The sequence below is a fragment of the Bidens hawaiensis genome, unplaced genomic scaffold, assembly GCF_021521415.1.
Source record: "Bidens hawaiensis isolate Kalapana, Puna unplaced genomic scaffold, B.hawaiensis_p1.1 tig00042942_1, whole genome shotgun sequence".
In the NCBI taxonomy this organism is placed as follows: Eukaryota; Viridiplantae; Streptophyta; class Magnoliopsida; order Asterales; family Asteraceae; genus Bidens; species Bidens hawaiensis.
In genome coordinates this window covers 108,932-127,273 of record NW_027505814.1, presented here as the reverse complement: position 1 = coordinate 127,273, position 18,342 = coordinate 108,932, and the positions used below count along the sequence as shown (strand labels likewise).

Below are 18,342 nucleotides of genomic sequence, written 5' to 3'. Positions count from 1 at the left end.
AAACCATTTGTTTTATTTTCTTCTGTTCGGTTTAGACAAAGTGCCCAAATTCATCGCACCTGTAGCATTTAATATGTGACAAATCTCGTTCCATACCTTTTCCTTTCTTATCATCTCGACCGCGTCCCCGTCCTCTTGAAGCATGAGATCCTTGACCTCGACCCCTGCTAAATGGTTCAGATTTGGTGAACATTAACCGACTTTGACTGCTCTTGGTTTGAAGATTGTCTTCTTTTATTCTCTCTTCATAGGCTTTTAATCGACCCACCACATCATCGAACTCAACCGTCTTTAAATCTAAAACTTGTTCGAGTGATGTAACTATATGAATAAAACGTCTCGAAAGACTCGTAAGGAACTTTTTTACCATTTTTTCTTCCAAGAATATCTCTCCGAGCGTGGCGGCTTTTGACGAGTAACTCGATAACGTGGCTGCATACTCATCAATCGTCCCTGTTTCATTCATCTTCAACCTGTCGAACTCTGACGTTAGGGTTTGGAGCTTCGCCTCCTTCACCCGTTCGGCACCTAGATGTCGGGTCTTTAACACTTCCCACATCTCTTTCGCCGTGCGCAAATTACCAACTTGTAAAATCTGTGCTTCGGGTATCGATTGAAAAATCAAGGCGATTGCAATATTGTTTCGCTTTGCATCGCCGTTACCCGGATCGACTGTGTCCCACACGCCATGCACATTCATCAGCACGCGCATATGCATAGCTCATACCGTGTAGTTCGTTGTTGTTAGCTTTGGACATTGAAACGAGTTCGGGTTCGGGTTCGTTTCGTTTGCTGCTTGATCGCCCATCGTCTGACTTGTGACAACCGGTAAATTCCCAAACCCATAAGCTAAGTAATCAACCTAATAATTAGGTGATTGTAAATATTAAGCGCGTGCATTTGTTATGTGCGCCCTGCGCGAGCGCGCCATGTTAGTCAGCGCGTGCAGTTGTTATGTGCAACCTGCGCGAGCGCACCATGTTAAGAACCAGCGTGAGCATTTGTTATATGCGCCATGCGTGAACGTTTTGGCCTTATGTTTTTCATGAAACTTTATGTTGCCTAAATGGGTTGACCGTCACGCATGAGGCTAAGGCGGGTGCATCCCAAAACCAATTATGCGCGTGCGGGAGGGGAACTAACCTACCCGCATGGCGGGAACGTTGAGAGCTAGTTTGTCTGAAGCTCCAAGATGGAATTGACTTCAACATGACTGATCACTATGTTGAAATACCAAGACCACCTGGAGAATCTACAAATGAAACTCAAATGTCCCTAACTGCGAGAAGGTTACGTATCTACCCGCAGCAAAGAAATGTCCTACACGCAGAAAGCTATGCGCACAAAGTTATACGCGCAGAACACTTAGTCTATTCTCCAGTTATAAGGAGATTACTCCCGCCCGAAGGAAACAGTAGCGTGTTTCAGAGATTTTCCACTTTTACTGTACACTGACAAAAGTACCTGAAAAAGCACACTGTAACATGAAAAGTCAACTGTCAGCCACCCTATTCTCACCAACCCCAGACCTGCATGTTCTGTCCAAATCAAATCAAAATCTTTTATCCACCACTCCACTCTTAAGTAAATAATAATAACTTCCATACTTTATCATCATTACATTTAGATATGAAAAGATTTCAATCCCCTAAAGCAAGGGACTGTGTTCCCTTGAGTTTGCCTATAAATATGTAACCTAAATCATCCCTCAAAACACACTTCAAAGAACTGCAAACTTGCACTAATCATCTCCCAAGCATCCATTATTTTCGATTCCGTTCCAGTTACTAGGTAAGCCGAGGTTATAAACTTGAGATCTACTTTCCAAACCTTATATTCTCTTATTTCTTATATACTTCTTGCTATTTCATCGTATTCTAGACCTTCAAATTCAAAGACCAACACCAAGAAAACCCGAATCTCGACTAAATCCCTTAACAAGAACCACAGGTGAGTCTCACAGCCCCTATTTTCACTGTTTTCACTGTTTTTAAACTACTTTCGGGGCGAGGGACACGTACTTAAATAATGTTTTATCATGGTATACTTACAAGCTATGCAAACGATTACGTGTTTAAGTTATGTTTCATGATGAGCAATGCGAACAGTTATCTATGGTATTTCAATGTTAGTGCACCAGATTCGAGTAAGTGATCACTCTACCATTGGAACTCTAAGGGTAGGGACTGCTGGTTTGATCCGCCCACTCGTAGGGGTCGCACCTCTTACACAGACGAGTGCCTAGTATGGTCATGGGGCAGTACTATGGGTTTGAGCCCGCTCGTAGAGGTCGCTCCTCTTACGCAGACGAGCGCCTTGTTTTCCGGCACAACGTCCGCGCGTAACCCGCGGGACGGTATTACAGTATTATTCGCTCGTAGTGGCAGCGCCACTTACTCAGACGAGCACAGTTTTCCAGAAGTGTCCGCGCGTAACCCGCGGGACGGTATTACATTATTTTAGCTCGTAGTGGCAGCGCCACTTACACAGACGAGCACAGTTCCCAGAAATGTTCGCGCGTAAACCGCGCAACGAGTTTATCAGAATATGTTGATAGATCTATGTTTTAACAAGCATGTGTTAATAATGCTATCAGAATTATGTTTCAGAATGATTTGTATCGAGATTATGATGCAATACGATTTATCAAGTTACTAAAACTTGTGAACTCACTCAGTTTATACTGATTCAAATATTTTTACGTGTCTTTCAGGAGATAACTAGGTAGCGCATGGAGTCACTCTTAGAGCACCTCACGCTGAACATCTAAAACTAGCTTTTTGGAAGATTTTAGTTCTATCCCTTCGATGCGCGTGGTTGTACCCGCCGCGCAAAGGGGATATGGCGTGGAAATCTTCAACAGTTTTTATACTTGGATGTTTTTATGTAATCTTTAAACAATGTAATGTATTTGTATTAAACATTTCATGCGCAATGAAAATCTTTGAATGTTTTGCAATGGCCCGTGCTTAATTATCAATCCCCACTCGTGCACGCCCGGCTGTTTCCGCCGCTCAGGGCCGGGTGTGACAGATTGGTATCAGAGCACTGGTTATAGCGAACTAGGAAAAGAAGTTTTAACCTAGACTATAACCGTTGGGAATCGCATGAAATATTTTTCAAAGAAAATATTTTCAAAAGAAACTATACACACACTTAGGAACACGGGTCACACTGTCTAGTAAATAATGATAACATAATGTACTCAGAGTACATGCGCTAAGTCTAATATATTTTCACCCTGTTTAAGCAAGAATGCCTCCAACCAGAGCCAAGGGAATTACCATGACGCCCGAGGAACTCGCGGAAATAATCGCGCAAGCGATCGCAACACATGAGGCCAGCAAGGCCGAATCAAGTCAGGGTCGTCAGAACGAGACCCCAGAACCCGAATCAGGAGCCTTGGACAAAGGATGCTCCTATAAGACATTCATGGCCTGTAAGCCTTGGCCATTCAAGGGAACCGAAGGGGCCATTGGGCTCTACAACTGGATTGACAAGATGGAGACAGTTCTCTCCATTAGCGGATGTAGTGAGAACCAGAAGGTCCTTTACGCGACCTGCATGTTCCAAGAGGCAGCTTCGTCTTGGTGGAAGCTTCAAACGAAAACTTTGGGGCGAGAAGTTGCTCTCCACAAGACCTGGGAGGTCACGGGTTCAATATTAACTTGTTGCCAATAGACTTGGGAAGTTTTGACATTGTGGTAGGTATGGATTGGTTAGTCGAGAACCGCGCGGAAGTTATTTGCCACGAGAAGCAGGTTCGGATCCACTGTTGAACGAGAAACCTTGGTAATTCAAGGGGAAAGAAGGGGAGTTGCGACGAAACTGATTTCGTGCCTAAAGGCGCGAAAGTGCCTAAGGAAAGGGTGCTACGCCTTCCTGGCGCATGTCGTAGAGAAGAAAGGAGACGAGCGAAGAATTGAAGACTTACCAGTAGTGCGCGAATTTCCAGAAGTTTTTCCTGAAGATTTGCTCGGATTACCGCCGCCGCGACAAGTCGAGTTTCGTATTGATTTGGTCCCAGGAGCTGCGCCAGTAGCTCGAGCGCCTTATCGATTAGCTCCATCTGAGATGCAAGAGCTATCCAATCAGTTACAGGAACTATTGGATAAGGGTTTCATAAGCCCAAGCTTTTCACCTTGGGGAGCTCCAGTACTGTTTGTTAAGAAGAAGGATGGTTCGTTCAGAATGTGTATTGACTACAGGGAGCTGAACAAGCTGACAGTCAAGAATCGGTACCCCTTACCGAGGATTGACGACTTATTTGACCAGTTGCAGGGATCCAGTTATTATTCGAAGATAGATCTACGGTCAGGATACCACCAACTTAGGGTCCATGAGGAAGATGTGCCGAAAACAGCCTTCTGAACTAGATACGGCCATTATGAGTTCTTAGTGATGCCTTTCGGGCTAACTAATGCGCCGGCTGTATTCATGGATCTGATGAACCGCGTATGCAAACCATATTTGGACAAGTTTGTGATTGTGTTTATAGATGATATTCTGATTTACTCTCGGACCAAGGCCGAGCATGAGCAACACTTGAGATCGATTTTGGAATTGTTGAGGAAAGAAAAGTTGTATGCGAAGTTTTCCAAGTGCGAGTTTTGGCTTAGAGAAGTTCACTTTCTCGGTCACGTTGTAAACGAGAAAGGAATTCACGTTGATCCTTCCAAAGTCAAGGCCATCGAAAACTGGGAAGCGCCAAAAACCCCAACTGAGGTGAGGCAATTCCTAGGACTAGCTGGCTACTATCGACGCTTCATTGAGAACTTCTCCAAGATAGCTCTACCTCTGACCGCGCTAACTCAGAAAGACAAGAAGTTTGTTTGGGGCGAAAGTCAGGAAACAGCATTTCAATTGTTGAAACAGAAATTATGTAGTGCGCCAATTTTGTCTTTACCCGAGGGGACGGATGACATCGTCGTTTACTGCGACGCTTCACATCAGGGACTCGGATGTGTCCTTATGCAGCGAGACAAAGTCATAGCGTATGCCTCACGCCAACTCAAGACCAATGAGAAGAACTACACAACGCATGATTTAGAACTTGGAGCGGTTGTCTTCGCGCTAAAGATTTGGCGCCATTACCTCTATGGTACAAAGTGTGTAATCTTTACGGATCACAAGAGCCTTCAACATATATTTGATCAAAAGGATTTAAACATGAGGCAACGAAGATGGGTGGAGTTGTTGAAAGATTATGATTGTGAAATTAAGTACCACCCTGGAAAGGCGAATGTGGTAGCAGACGCGCTAAGTAGGAAGGAGCGAATAAAAACGCTACGAGTCAAGGCTCTAAGGTTGACCATTCACGCAGATCTCTCTACCCGCATCCGAGACGCTCAGCAAGAAGCCTTGAAACCAGAGTTTGTTAAAAACGAATGCCTTGGGGGTATGGTTAAAAGTTTGGAACTGAAAGAGAACGGCAATCTATATTTCGCTAACCGCATATGGGTCCCTCTCAAGGGAGGATTGCGCGAGCAAGTATTAAACGAAGCTCACAAGACGCGGTATTCCGTACATCCTGGCGCAGACAAGATGTACCAAGATGTTAAAAACGCTGTATTGGTGGCCCAATCTTAAAGGCGCCATCGCGACGTATGTCAGTAAGTGCCTGACGTGTTCGAAGGTAAAGGCTGAATACCAGAAACCATCAGGATTGCTTCAACAGCCAGAAATTCCCATGTGGAAGTGGGAACAAATCTCTATGGACTTCATCACCAAACTGCCAAGGACACCTGGGGGCTATGACACAATATGGGTTATTGTGGATCGGCTAACTAAGTCAGCGCACTTCCTGCCGATCAAGGAAACCGATAGGATGGAAAAGTTAGCCCGATTGTATATTCGAGAAGTAGTTTCAAAACATGGAGTCCCAGTGTCCATCATTTCTGATAGAGATAGTCGGTTCACCTCAAGGTTTTGGAGATCGTTACAAGGAGCTTTAGGTACTCGTCTGGACATGAGTACGGCTTATCATCCTCAAACGGATGGGCAAAGCGAGCGAACAATCCAGACATTGGAAGATATGCTACGCGCGTGCGCAATCGATTTCGAAGGTAGCTGGGATACTCATCTTCCATTGGTTGAATTTTCTTACAACAATAGCTATCACACAAGCATTAAGGCTGTGCCGTTCAAAGCTTTGTATGGGCGCAAGTGTAGATCCCCACTATGCTGGGCTGAAGTAGGTGACAAGCAAATGACTGGTCCAGAATTGATCCAGGAAACAACAGACAAGATTTTTCAGATAAGGGATCGCCTTAAGACAGCGCGCGACAGACAGAAGAGCTACGCAGATGTGCGAAGGAAACCATTGGAATTTCAAGTAGGGGATAAAGTACTTTTGAAAGTCTCTCCATGGAAAGGAGTCCCCCGTTTCGGCAAGCGAGGAAAGTTGAATCCACGCTACATTGGACCATTTGAGATCCTGGAAAGGATCGGTCCGGTTGCTTATAAGCTCCGTTTACCCGCCGAACTCAGTGGAGTTCATAATACGTTCCATGTGTCCAACCTCAAAAAGTGCTTATCTGACGAAACGTTGATTTTGCCGTTGGAAGAGATTCACATCGACAAACAGCTGCACTTCGTAGAAGGACCTATAGCAGTAACCGATTGGAAAGAACAAAAGTTACGCAGAAGCAAAATCAAGTTAGTAAAGGTTCAATGGAACTCGAGGCGTGGGCCTGAATTCACTTGGGAAAGAGAAGACCAGATGCGCACGAAATACCCACACCTCTTTCAGAGCATGGCTTCTGACAGCAACGTCTCCTAAATTTCGGGACGAAATTCGTTTAACGAGGGGAGAATGTGACAACCGGTAAATTCCCAAACCCATAAGCTAAGTAATCAACCTAATAATTAGGTGATTGTAAATATTAAGCGCGTGCATTTGTTATGTGCGCCCTGCGCGAGCGCGCCATGTTAGTCAGCGCGTGCAGTTGTTATGTGCAACCTGCGCGAGCGCACCATGTTAAGAACCAGCGTGAGCATTTGTTATATGCGCCATGCGTGAACGTTTTGGCCTTATGTTTTTCATGAAACTTTATGTTGCCTAAATGGGTTGACCGTCATGCATGAGGCTAAGGCGGGTGCATCCCAAAACCAATTATGCGCGTGCGGGAGGGGAACTAACCTACCCGCATGGCGGGAACGTTGAGAGCTAGTTTGTCTGAAGCTCCAAGATGGAATTGACTTCAACATGACTGATCACTATGTTGAAATACCAAGACCACCTGGAGAATCTACAAATGAAACTCAAATGTCCCTAACTGCGAGAAGGTTACGTATCTACCCGCAGCAAAGAAATGTCCTACACGCAGAAAGCTATGCGCACAAAGTTATACGCGCAGAACACTTAGTCTATTCTCCAGTTATAAGGAGATTACTCCCGCCCGAAAGGAAACAGTAGCGTGTTTCAGAGATTTTCCACTTTTTACTGTACACTGACAAAAGTACCTGAAAAAGCACACTGTAACATGAAAAGTCAACTGTCAGCCACCCTATTCTCACCAACCCCAGACCTGCATGTTCTGTCCAAATCAAATCAAAATCTTTTATCCACCACTCCACTCTTAAGTAAATAATAATAACTTCCATACTTTATCATCATTACATTTAGATATGAAAAGATTTCAATCCCCTAAAGCAAGGGACTGTGTTCCCTTGAGTTTGCCTATAAATATGTAACCTAAATCATCCCTCAAAACACACTTCAAAGAACTGCAAACTTGCACTAATCATCTCCCAAGCATCCATTATTTTCGATTCCGTTCCAGTTACTAGGTAAGCCGAGGTTATAAACTTGAGATCTACTTTCCAAACCTTATATTCTCTTATTTCTTATATACTTCTTGCTATTTCATCGTATTCTAGACCTTCAAATTCAAAGACCAACACCAAGAAAACCCGAATCTCGACTAAATCCCTTAACAAGAACCACAGGTGAGTCTCACAGCCCCTATTTTCACTGTGTTCACTGTTTTTAAACTACTTTCGGGGCGAGGGACACGTACTTAAATAATGTTTTATCATGGTATACTTACAAGCTATGCAAACGATTACGTGTTTAAGTTATGTTTCATGATGAGCAATGCGAACAGTTATCTATGGTATTTCAATGTTAGTGCACCAGATTCGAGTAAGTGATCACTCTACCATTGGAACTCTAAGGGTAGGGACTGCTGGTTTGATCCGCCCACTCGTAGGGGTCGCACCTCTTACACAGACGAGTGCCTAGTATGGTCATGGGGCAGTACTATGGGTTTGAGCCCGCTCGTAGAGGTCGCTCCTCTTACGCAGACGAGCGCCTTGTTTTCCGGCACAACGTCCGCGCGTAACCCGCGGGACGGTATTACAGTATTATTCGCTCGTAGTGGCAGCGCCACTTACTCAGACGAGCACAGTTTTCCAGAAGTGTCCGCGCGTAACCCGCGGGACGGTATTACATTATTTTAGCTCGTAGTGGCAGCGCCACTTACACAGACGAGCACAGTTCCCATAAATGTTCGCGCGTAAACCGCGCAACGAGTTTATCAGAATATGTTGATAGATCTATGTTTTAACAAGCATGTGTTTAATAATGCTATCAGAATTATGTTTCAGAATGATTTGTATCGAGATTATGATGCAATACGATTTATCAAGTTACTAAAACTTGTGAACTCACTCAGTTTATACTGATTCAAATATTTTTACGTGTCTTTCAGGAGATAACTAGGTAGCGCATGGAGTCACTCTTAGAGCACCTCACGCTGAACATCTAAAACTAGCTTTTTGGAAGATTTTAGTTCTATCCCTTCGATGCGCGTGGTTGTACCCGCCGCGCAAAGGGGATATGGCGTGGAAATCTTCAACAGTTTTTATACTTGGATGTTTTTATGTAATCTTTAAACAATGTAATGTATTTGTATTAAACATTTCATGCGCAATGAAAATCTTTGAATGTTTTGCAATGGCCCGTGCTTAATTATCAATCCCCACTCGTGCACGCCCGGCTGTTTCCGCCGCTCAGGGCCGGGTGTGACAGACTTGATTAAAACTGATTTCGGAAATTAATATTTCCTTCGAGCCTTTTTTTTCACGTGAAGCTTCTTACCAATACAAATCAAGATTATTAATATTGATTCAAACCCTCCTCGGTTTTAACGCCACTTTCAAAATTGATACTAAAATCAATTTTTATTTTTAGACCACGATGTAGTTGAGATTAGTTTTAATACTTACTTTCAGGTCTTCAAGAGTCCCTTGGTCACGGACAACAACTGATTAATCTTCATGAGATCTTTGATCAGTTGTTTCTTGAACCTTGCTCTGATACCAATTATGGTAATCAGATGAACGTATCGACACAAACAATATGGCTAACACCCAATATTATTAATGATCAAGAAATCTGACTCAAAAACTTGATACAATGTCCCTACCCTTTAAACACGGTATCTATAAACAAACCCAAACGCGTTAGAATATATTTAGGACAAAATAAAATCAACACGATAATTATTCCCAATTTGACCTAAAATAGATTTTCCATAAAATAATTATCCATCTAACACTTGAATTTTGTGGATTTCAGTAATACACAAGGCGATAGTTATATTTTAATAGAGTGTAATATTTATTCGTTTAAAAATAGTAGGGGTGGCAACCTTGACCCAAACCATTCCAAATGGGTCAATTTGGGTTGTTTTAAAATTCAAATGGGTTAAATTGGGTCATAGGTTTTAATTAAATGGGTCAAAATGGGTCACTTGAAATTCCACATTCTTATTTTTGGGTCAAAATGGGTTGACAAATTTAACTACATGGGTCGATGTGGGTTAGTGTATTAAGGAAAAGTGATATGTTTGGGTTAAAATGGGTTTTAGATTGGAACGATATCGGTTTAGGTTTCGGCTCGGATCAGCTTTCGTGCCGACACGAGTTTTAGCACTGGACGGGTTGGGTTTCGGTTTCTTTCGAGTTTTCGCACTAGACGGGTCGATTAAGGTTTTTGATTCGTTTTCGTCGACATTTCAGTTTCGGTTAATTTGTCGGGTTTTTTTTTTTGATGAACGAGGTTAACGGTGAAAATATTTTGGTTTTTACTTTTTTCGTTATTTGTTTATATTTTGAGTTATGATTTTTTATTTGTTTTTTTTGATTTTTTTTTGAGGGATTTTGATCTTAATAGAAATCATCAAAAAATATTCAAAAAAATTAATAAAAAAATCATAACTCAAAAAATAAAACAAAAATAAAAAATGTAAAAAAACTAAAACGTTTCGTCCGTTGTCCTCGTTCAAAAAAAAATCGACAAATTAACCGAAACTGAAATGTCGACAACAACGAAACAAAAACATGCTGAAACAAGCTGTTAAGTGATGAAAGGAACTGAAAAATCGCTAAAGCAAGCTGTTAAGTGTTGAAACAAGCTGAAAAATCGCTTAAACGAGCTATCTGATGCTAAAACGAACTGAAAAATCGCTTAAACGAGCTGTTACGTGCTGAAATGATCTGAAAAATCGCTTAAACAGGCTGTTACGTGCTAAAACGAACTGAAAAATTGCTTAAACGAGCTGTTACGTGTTGAAAGGAACGGAAAAATTGCTTAAACAAGCTGTTACGTGCTGAAAGGAACTGAAAAATTGCTTAAACAAGCTGTTACGTGCTGAAACGAACTGAAAAATCGCTTAAACGAGCTGTTACGTGCTGAAACAAACTGAAAAATCGCATAAACGAGCTGTTACGCGATGAAACGAACTGAAAAATCGCTTAAACGAGCTGTTACGTGATGAAACGAACTGAAAAATCACTTAAACGAGCTGTTACGCAATGAAACGAATTGAAAAATAGCTTAAACGAGCTGTTACGCGCTGAAACGAACTGAAAAATCGCTTAAACGAGCTGTTACGCGCTGAAAATAACTAAAAAATCACTTAAACGAGCTGTTACGCGATGAAACGAACTAAAAAATCGCAAAAACGAGCTGTTACGCGCTGAAAAGAACTGAAAAATCGCTTAAACGAGCTGTTACGCGCTGAAACGAACTGAAAAATCGCTTAAACGAGCTGCTAAGCGCTGAAACGAACTGAAAAATCGCTTAAACGAGCTGTTACGCGATGAAACGAACTTAAAAATCGATTAAACGAGTTGTTAAGCGCTGAAACGAACTGAAAAAATCGCTTAAACGAGCTGTTACGCGCTGAAACAAACTGAAAAATAGCTTAAACGAGCTGTTACGTGATGAAAAAAACTGAAAAATCGCTTAAACGAGCTGTTACGTGATGAAACGAACTGAAAAATCGCTTAAACGAGCTGTTACGCGCTGAAACAAACTGAAAAATCGCTTAAACGAGCTGTTACGCCCTGAAACGAACTGAAAAATCACTTAAACGAGCTGTTACGCCCTGAAACGAACTGAAAAATCAATTAAAGGAGCTGTTACGCGCTGAAACGAACTGAAAAATCGCTTAAACGAGCTGTTACGCGCTGAAACGAACTGAAAAACGCTTAAGCGAGCTGTTATGTGCTGAAACGAACTGAAAAATCGCTTAAACGAGCTGTTACGTGATATCATGTGACCACAGACAAAATTCCTTAAACAAGCTGTTACGTGCTGAAAGGAACTGAAAAATTGCTTAAACAAGCTGTTACGTGCTGAAACGAACTGAAAAATCGCTTAAACGAGCTGTTACGTGCTGAAACAAACTGAAAAATCGCATAAACGAGCTGTTACACGATGAAACGAACTGAAAAAATCGCTTAAACGAGCTGTTACGTGATGAAACGAACTGAAAAATCACTTAAACGAGCTGTTACGCAATGAAACGAATTGAAAAATAGCTTAAACGAGCTATTACGCGCTGAAACGAACTGAAAAATCGCTTAAACGAGCTGTTACGCGCTGAAAAGAACTAAAAAATCACTTAAACGAGCTGTTACGCGATGAAACGAACTAAAAAATCGCTAAAACGAGCTGTTACGCGCTGAAAAGAACTGAAAAATCGCTTAAACGAGCTGTTACGCGCTGAAACGAACTGAAAAATCGCTTAAACGAGCTGTTACGCGCTGAAACGAACTGAAAAATCGCTTAAACGAGCTGTTACGCGATGAAACGAACTTAAAAATCGATTAAACGAGTTGTTAAGCGCTGAAACGCACTGAAAAATCGCTTAAACGAGCTGTTATGCGCTGAAAGAAACTGAAAAATCGCTTAAACGAGCTGTTACGCGATGAAACAAACTGAAAAATCGCTTAAACGAGCTGTTACGTGATGAAACGAACTGAAAAATCGCTTAAACGAGCTGTTACGCGCTGAAACAAACTGAAAAATCGCTTAAACGAGCTGTTACGCCCTGAAACGAACTGAAAAATCACTTAAACGAGCTGTTACGCCCTGAAACGAACTGAAAAATCAATTAAAGGAGCTGTTACGCGCTGAAACGAACTGAAAAATCGATTAAACGAGCTGTTAAGCGCTGAAACGAACTGAAAAACGCTTAAACGAGCTGTTATGTGCTGAAACGAACTGAAAAATCGCTTAAACGAGCTGTTACGTGATGAAACGAACTGAAAAACGCTTAAGCGAGATGTTATGTGCTGAAACGAACTGAAAAATCGCTTAAACGAGCTGTTACGCGCTGAAACGAACTGAAAAATCGCTTAAACGAGCTGTTACGCGCTGAAACGAACTGAAAAATCGCTTAAACGAGCTGTTACGCGCTGAAACGAACTGAAAAATCGCTTAAACGAGCTGTTACGCTCTGAAACGAACTTAAAAATCGATTAAACGAGTTGTTAAGCGCTGAAACGAACTGAAAAATCGCTTAAACGAGCTGTTACGCGCTGAAACAAACTGAAAAATCGCTTAAACGAGCTGTTACGTGATGAAACGAACTGAAAAATCGCTTAAACGAGCTGTTACGCGTTGAAACAAACTGGAAAATCGCTTAAACGAGCTGTTACGCGATGAAACAAACTGAAAAATCGCTTAAACGAGCTGTTACGCGCTGAAACAAACTCAAAAATCGCTTAAACGAGCTGTTACGCTCTGAAACGAACTGAAAAATCACTTAAACGAGCTGTTACGCCCTGAAACGAACTGAAAAATCAATTAAAGGAGCTGTTACGCGCTGAAACGAACTGAAAAATCGCTTAAACGAGCTGTTACGCGCTGAATCGAACTGAAAAACGCTTAAGCGAGCTGTTATGTGCTGAAACGAACTGAAAAATCGCTTAAACGAGCTGTTACGCGATGAAACAAACTGAAAAATCGCTTAAACGAGCTGTATATGATGAAACGAACTGAAAAACGCTTAAGCGAGCTGTTATGTGCTGAAACGAACTGAAAAATCGCTTAAACGAGCTGTTACGCGCTGAAACGAACTGAAAAATCGCTTAAACGAGCTGTTACGCGCTGAAACGAACTGAAAAATCGCTTAAGCGAGCTGTTATGTGCTGAAACGAACTGAAAAATCGCTTAAACGAGCTGTTACGCGATGAAACAAACTGAAAAATCGCTTAAACGAGCTGTATATGATGAAACGAACTGAAAAACGCTTAAGCGAGCTGTTATGTGCTGAAACGAACTGAAAAATCGCTTAAACGAGCTGTTACGCGCTGAAACGAACTGAAAAATCGCTTAAACGAGCTGTTACGCGCTGAAACGAACTGAAAAATCGCTTAAGCGAGCTGTTATGTGCTGAAACGAACTGAAAAATCGCTTAAACGAGCTGTTACGCGATGAAACAAACTGAAAAATCGCTTAAACGAGCTGTATATGATGAAACGAACTGAAAAACGCTTAAGCGAGCTGTTATGTGCTGAAACGAACTGAAAAATCGCTTAAACGAGCTGTTACGCGCTGAAACGAACTGAAAAATCGCTTAAACGAGCTGTTACGCGCTGAAACGAACTGAAAAATCGCTTAAACGAGCTGTTACGCGATGAAACGAACTTAAAAATCGAGTAAACGAGCTGTTAAGCGCTGAAACAAACTGAAAAATCGCTTAAACGAGCTGTTACGCGTTGAAACAAACTGAAAAATCGCTTAAACGAGCTGTTACGCGATGAAACAAACTGAAAAATCACTTAAACGAGCTGTTACGTGATGAAACGAACTTAAAAATCGCTTAAACGAGCTGTTACGTGCTGAAACAAACTAAAAAATCGCTTAAACGAGCTGTTACGCCCTGAAACGAACTGAAAAATCGCTTAAACGAGCTGTTACGCGCTGAAACGAACTGAAAAACGCTTAAGCGAGCTGTTATGTGCTGAAACGAACTGAAAAATCGCTTAAACGAGCTGTTACGCGCTGAAACGAACTGAAAAATCGCTTAAACGGGTTTTGACCCAAACCCGTTTTGACCCGTTCCAACCTTGACCCGTTATAACCCGAACCTGTTGACCCTAACCCGTTCCGACCCGAACCAAAACAACCCTTTTTTTAAGTGACCCGTTCCGACCCATGACCCGTTTTGACCCAACCCAACCCAACCCAAGCCATTTGCCACGTCTTAAAAATAGTTTATATAACTAAAAAAAAGAAGTTGGATTGAAATAATATGGTAGCCGGGAGTGATACCCAAAATATCAGGAGGACCTTATCACAGAGACTGAATATAATAGAATAGAGGTCTGAACTGAAGCAGCGCAGAAGTCATGGTGTCTACTGCTGCTGCTGCTTCTCTTTCCATATTATCTTCATCTTCTCCGTTCAAGTACTCTTCTTCTTCTTTTCACCGATTCAGACGAAACAACCTCAAAATCCCATCTAACAGTCTCCGGCCTCAATCATCCATCGAAGAAGACGATGGCGGATCGCCTGAACGGTTTCTGGAAAACAATTCGATTGCGGATTACATGCGCTTTAAGAAAGGAGATTCCGGTGAGTTACAGACCGCCCTTGTTAGCTACCGGAAAAAGTTCCCTTGGTCACTCCTTCAGCCCTTTCTTCAGGTTATTATTAATTAATTGATTGAATATCCACATATTATTATTATTATTATTATTACTAAGAATGAATTTGTTTCTTTTAATGCTGAGTGACTTTGTTTTGTAGGTTGATTTGGTTTCCACTATTCACATTGCTGACAAAGAGTAAGTTCACCTGATATTCTTAAAACATTAATATCAATATTCAATCTAAATCTAAATCTAAATTGAATTTGTAGTCTATTTGTTGATCAGATGTTTGAATTATTCTATTAAAGAGGGTTAGGCTAAATAACCACCACTCACAATTCGCTGTTTATAGGTTCCGATATCGCTTTATATGTTTTTTTTCATCCTAGTTGTAATTTGGTTTATTCTGTTCAATTTGGTTCTTTTGAATAAGAAATATTTGTCAAACTGAAAACCGAATTCACAATTCGGATACTATTAGGAACCGAACCGAAAACGAATTCACAATTTGTTGCGATTTTTCGGTTTTTTATTTTTTATCACCTCTAACTAACCACACTATCCACAAATACTTTTCATACGAGCAACATGACATGCAAAAAGTAGTCACACGGGCCGTGTGACATACGAGAAGTGGTCATACGGACATGTGACAGTTGAGAAGTGGTCATACGGTCCATTTGACATGCAAGAAGTGGCCATACGAGCTGTATGACAAGCAAAAAAAATGGTCATACGGTTCTTAAAGGGCCATAGGAGGTGGTGCTCACCAAATCATATGACTAGTATGATGTGTTTAAACAACACAGAAATGAATGATGTGACCACAGACAAAGTTATACGGCCCGTATGACCATTTTCTGTTTGTCATACGACCCGTATAATGTGACAGACTGGTGTGCAGAATTGATTTATCATCAAACAACCCATATGATGTAATACAGTCTGTATGATACTATGATCTGACAGACACACTGGTGAACTGATTTGGATGGCGTCACTTTAGCATCACCCTATCATCTTCTGCATATTTATAATTAGCTGTATAGGAGCTTATATATGTTTACATATGTTAGCTAATATAATAAAATACCATGAACAGGTACTTTACAACCTTACAAAAAGAACTCGAGTCATACGATTGTGTGCTTTATGAAATGGTAACCAGCAGAGAAAGTTTAGAAAACCGAAAAAACCCGTCTGCAGTTAAAAAAGACACAAACTCGCAGTCAAAGGGTTTTAACATCATAGGATTCATCCAACGCCAGATGGCGAGGCTACTTATGCTTGATTTCCAACTAGATTGTCTTGATTATGATCCTGAAAACTGGTACCATGCTGACCTGGACTTTGAAACCTTCAAGTTACTTCAGGTTTAATCCTGTTCAATGTTCATAGTCATTTGCTTTAATCATTGTTAAATATTTGATATCCTTAATTTTTGCGTATGTTTTACAGATGGAAAAAGGTGAGAGTTTTTTTACATTTGCAAGAGATATGACTTTTAGGTCAACAAAGGCGTTGGTGCAAGCTACTTCGATCCCTGAAGAACTTGGTCCGTGGAGGTCTAAACTGTTATGGGCCTCGCGTGTGTTGCCTATGCCTCTCGTTGGTCTGTTTTTCATCAGTAGTCTTTGTGCTGATGTGGGTAATGAGCCAGGTGATTATCCAGAACTCGAGGCGCTATCGAGGCTTGATTTTGGGGCTGCAATGAAGGTCTTTTTGGCTAAAACATTAACATCTGAGTAAGTCTTATGTTTCTTTGTTGTTTGATGTTCCATTTAATTTCAATGTATGGATTTCTAAGATATCATGCGATAGGAGTCTTGAAGTAGGGCTGCTCAAAAAGCTTGTGGCTCGCTCGAAAAAAAGCTTGTTTGTAAACGAGCTGAGAGCCTGAGACCCTGAGACCAGGCCATGGTTGGCTTGGCTCGTGGCTCGCTCGTCAACTGGCATGTTGGCTTGTTTAAGTTACACTCAAGTTTTAATATATAACATCATATAAAAATATTGAAAAGAAACAAAAATAACACATGATATTTTGAATCTGCCTCTTGATGTAAAAATAAACAGCAAAAACAAACAAATGTGTGTTAAAGAAATATTTTTTTTGTCTTTTATAGTTTTGTGTATTTAATATGTATAGAAATAATTAAAAAAAATAATAACAAATTAAAGAACCGAATCGACGAGCCACGAGCTAGCTACAAGCCAAGCTTCTTTTCAGCTCATTAGATTAAACGAGCCAAGCAGGCTCGTTCAACTTCAAGCTTAAACCCAAGCCCAACTTAGCTCGGGTCGTTTAACTTTGGCGCAACAGATATCCATCATTTCATATGACGCGTTAGACTTCTATCTGGAACATATTCTTATTTTAAAAAATTAAGTCAAATGATATTTGAGTAAATAAATAATTCAATGTCCATTTTGTCAAAGTCAATAGTCAAAATTGATATTTTGATAATTTTCCCACTTATGAATGGGTCGATTTCGGTTATCGAGTGAAATATAATATAGCTAAAATGGTAACGGTCAACCAGATCCAAAGTGTTCTAATGCATAACATCATTTTACCCGTAATCAAGATTATTATTAAAATAATTAAATCTTTTAGTCATAGTGTGGTTTCTATCTATATGGTCAGTTTCACACAAGTAACCACCGATGTAGAGGAGAAATCAGTAATTATTGGTGAGCGAAACCGAGCCGCAACCGAAGCTCTCACAACTGCAATCAACAATGGCTATAACAAGATTGCCATACTATACGGGGGTGGGCACATGCCCGATTTGGGAAGGAGGCTAAAAGACGAATTTGACCTTGTTCCTTCTCGGGTCCAATGGGTAACCGCTTGGTCAATCAAGAACCGGAATCTAACAAGCCAGTCTTTACCTTTCTTGAAGAAACTTGCAGAAGTTTTAGGTTGGCGGTTAAATCGGTATCAAACTCTGGCACTGCTCATATTTTCATCTGTTCTTGCATTGGATTTGTGGTTCTGGGAACTCTTTTTTGGGAGCACAGTTAATTTTATTACACAAGTTGCATCTGGTGCTATTCAGATTGTTGATTATTCTAATTTAAGCTAATTGAACATTATGATGTGAACACAGATACTGCATAATGTGAATATAAAAAGATTTTATAATTTAGGGGATAGATATCATGTTCATATTTGGACTAATTAATATTATTAAATTATATGGATTTGTGTTATATTATGTAATAGTTTATATTTATATGTGAGTTAATCATGAGTTGCAAACTGTTTTCACTTCAAGTTATCAACATAGGATAAGGTTTAGGAAAAATGACGCTGAGTTTGTAAAATAATAACTATTGAAGAGAGAAATATCAAATATGTGCAGAAAATGAAAATGAGTAATCTTCATATAGTATTGTATTTGCTGATAGAGTTAGTGTTGTATTTGCTGATAGAGTTGGCACACTATC

At 40.8% G+C, this 18,342-nt stretch overlaps 1 protein-coding gene across 1 annotated transcript; it reads left to right on the top strand.

The window, feature by feature from the left end:
* The first annotated feature begins 14,613 nt into the window (after positions 1-14,613).
* LOC143615442 (uncharacterized) lies at positions 14,614-18,115 on the top strand. The gene is made up of 5 exons (XM_077088563.1): positions 14,614-14,946; positions 15,050-15,087; positions 15,995-16,265; positions 16,351-16,637; positions 17,537-18,115. The coding sequence occupies exons 1-5, from the start codon at positions 14,650-14,652 to the stop codon at positions 17,976-17,978; spliced, it is 1,335 nt and encodes a 444-aa protein (XP_076944678.1). The 5' UTR covers positions 14,614-14,649; the 3' UTR covers positions 17,979-18,115.
* The last annotated feature ends 227 nt before the right edge of the window (positions 18,116-18,342 follow it).

What these genes read in the sequence shown, in the direction of transcription:
- LOC143615442 (XM_077088563.1), top strand. Translation starts at nt 14,650, where the DNA reads ATGGTGTCTACTGCTGCTGCTGCTTCTCTTTCCATATTATCTTCATCT. An exon ending in TCCTTCAGCCCTTTCTTCAG is followed by an intron (nt 14,947 to 15,049) that starts GTTATTATTAAT and finishes TTTGTTTTGTAG; the next exon opens with GTTGATTTGGTTTCCACTAT. An exon ending in GCTAAAACATTAACATCTGA is followed by an intron (nt 16,638 to 17,536) that starts GTAAGTCTTATG and finishes CTATATGGTCAG; the next exon opens with TTTCACACAAGTAACCACCG.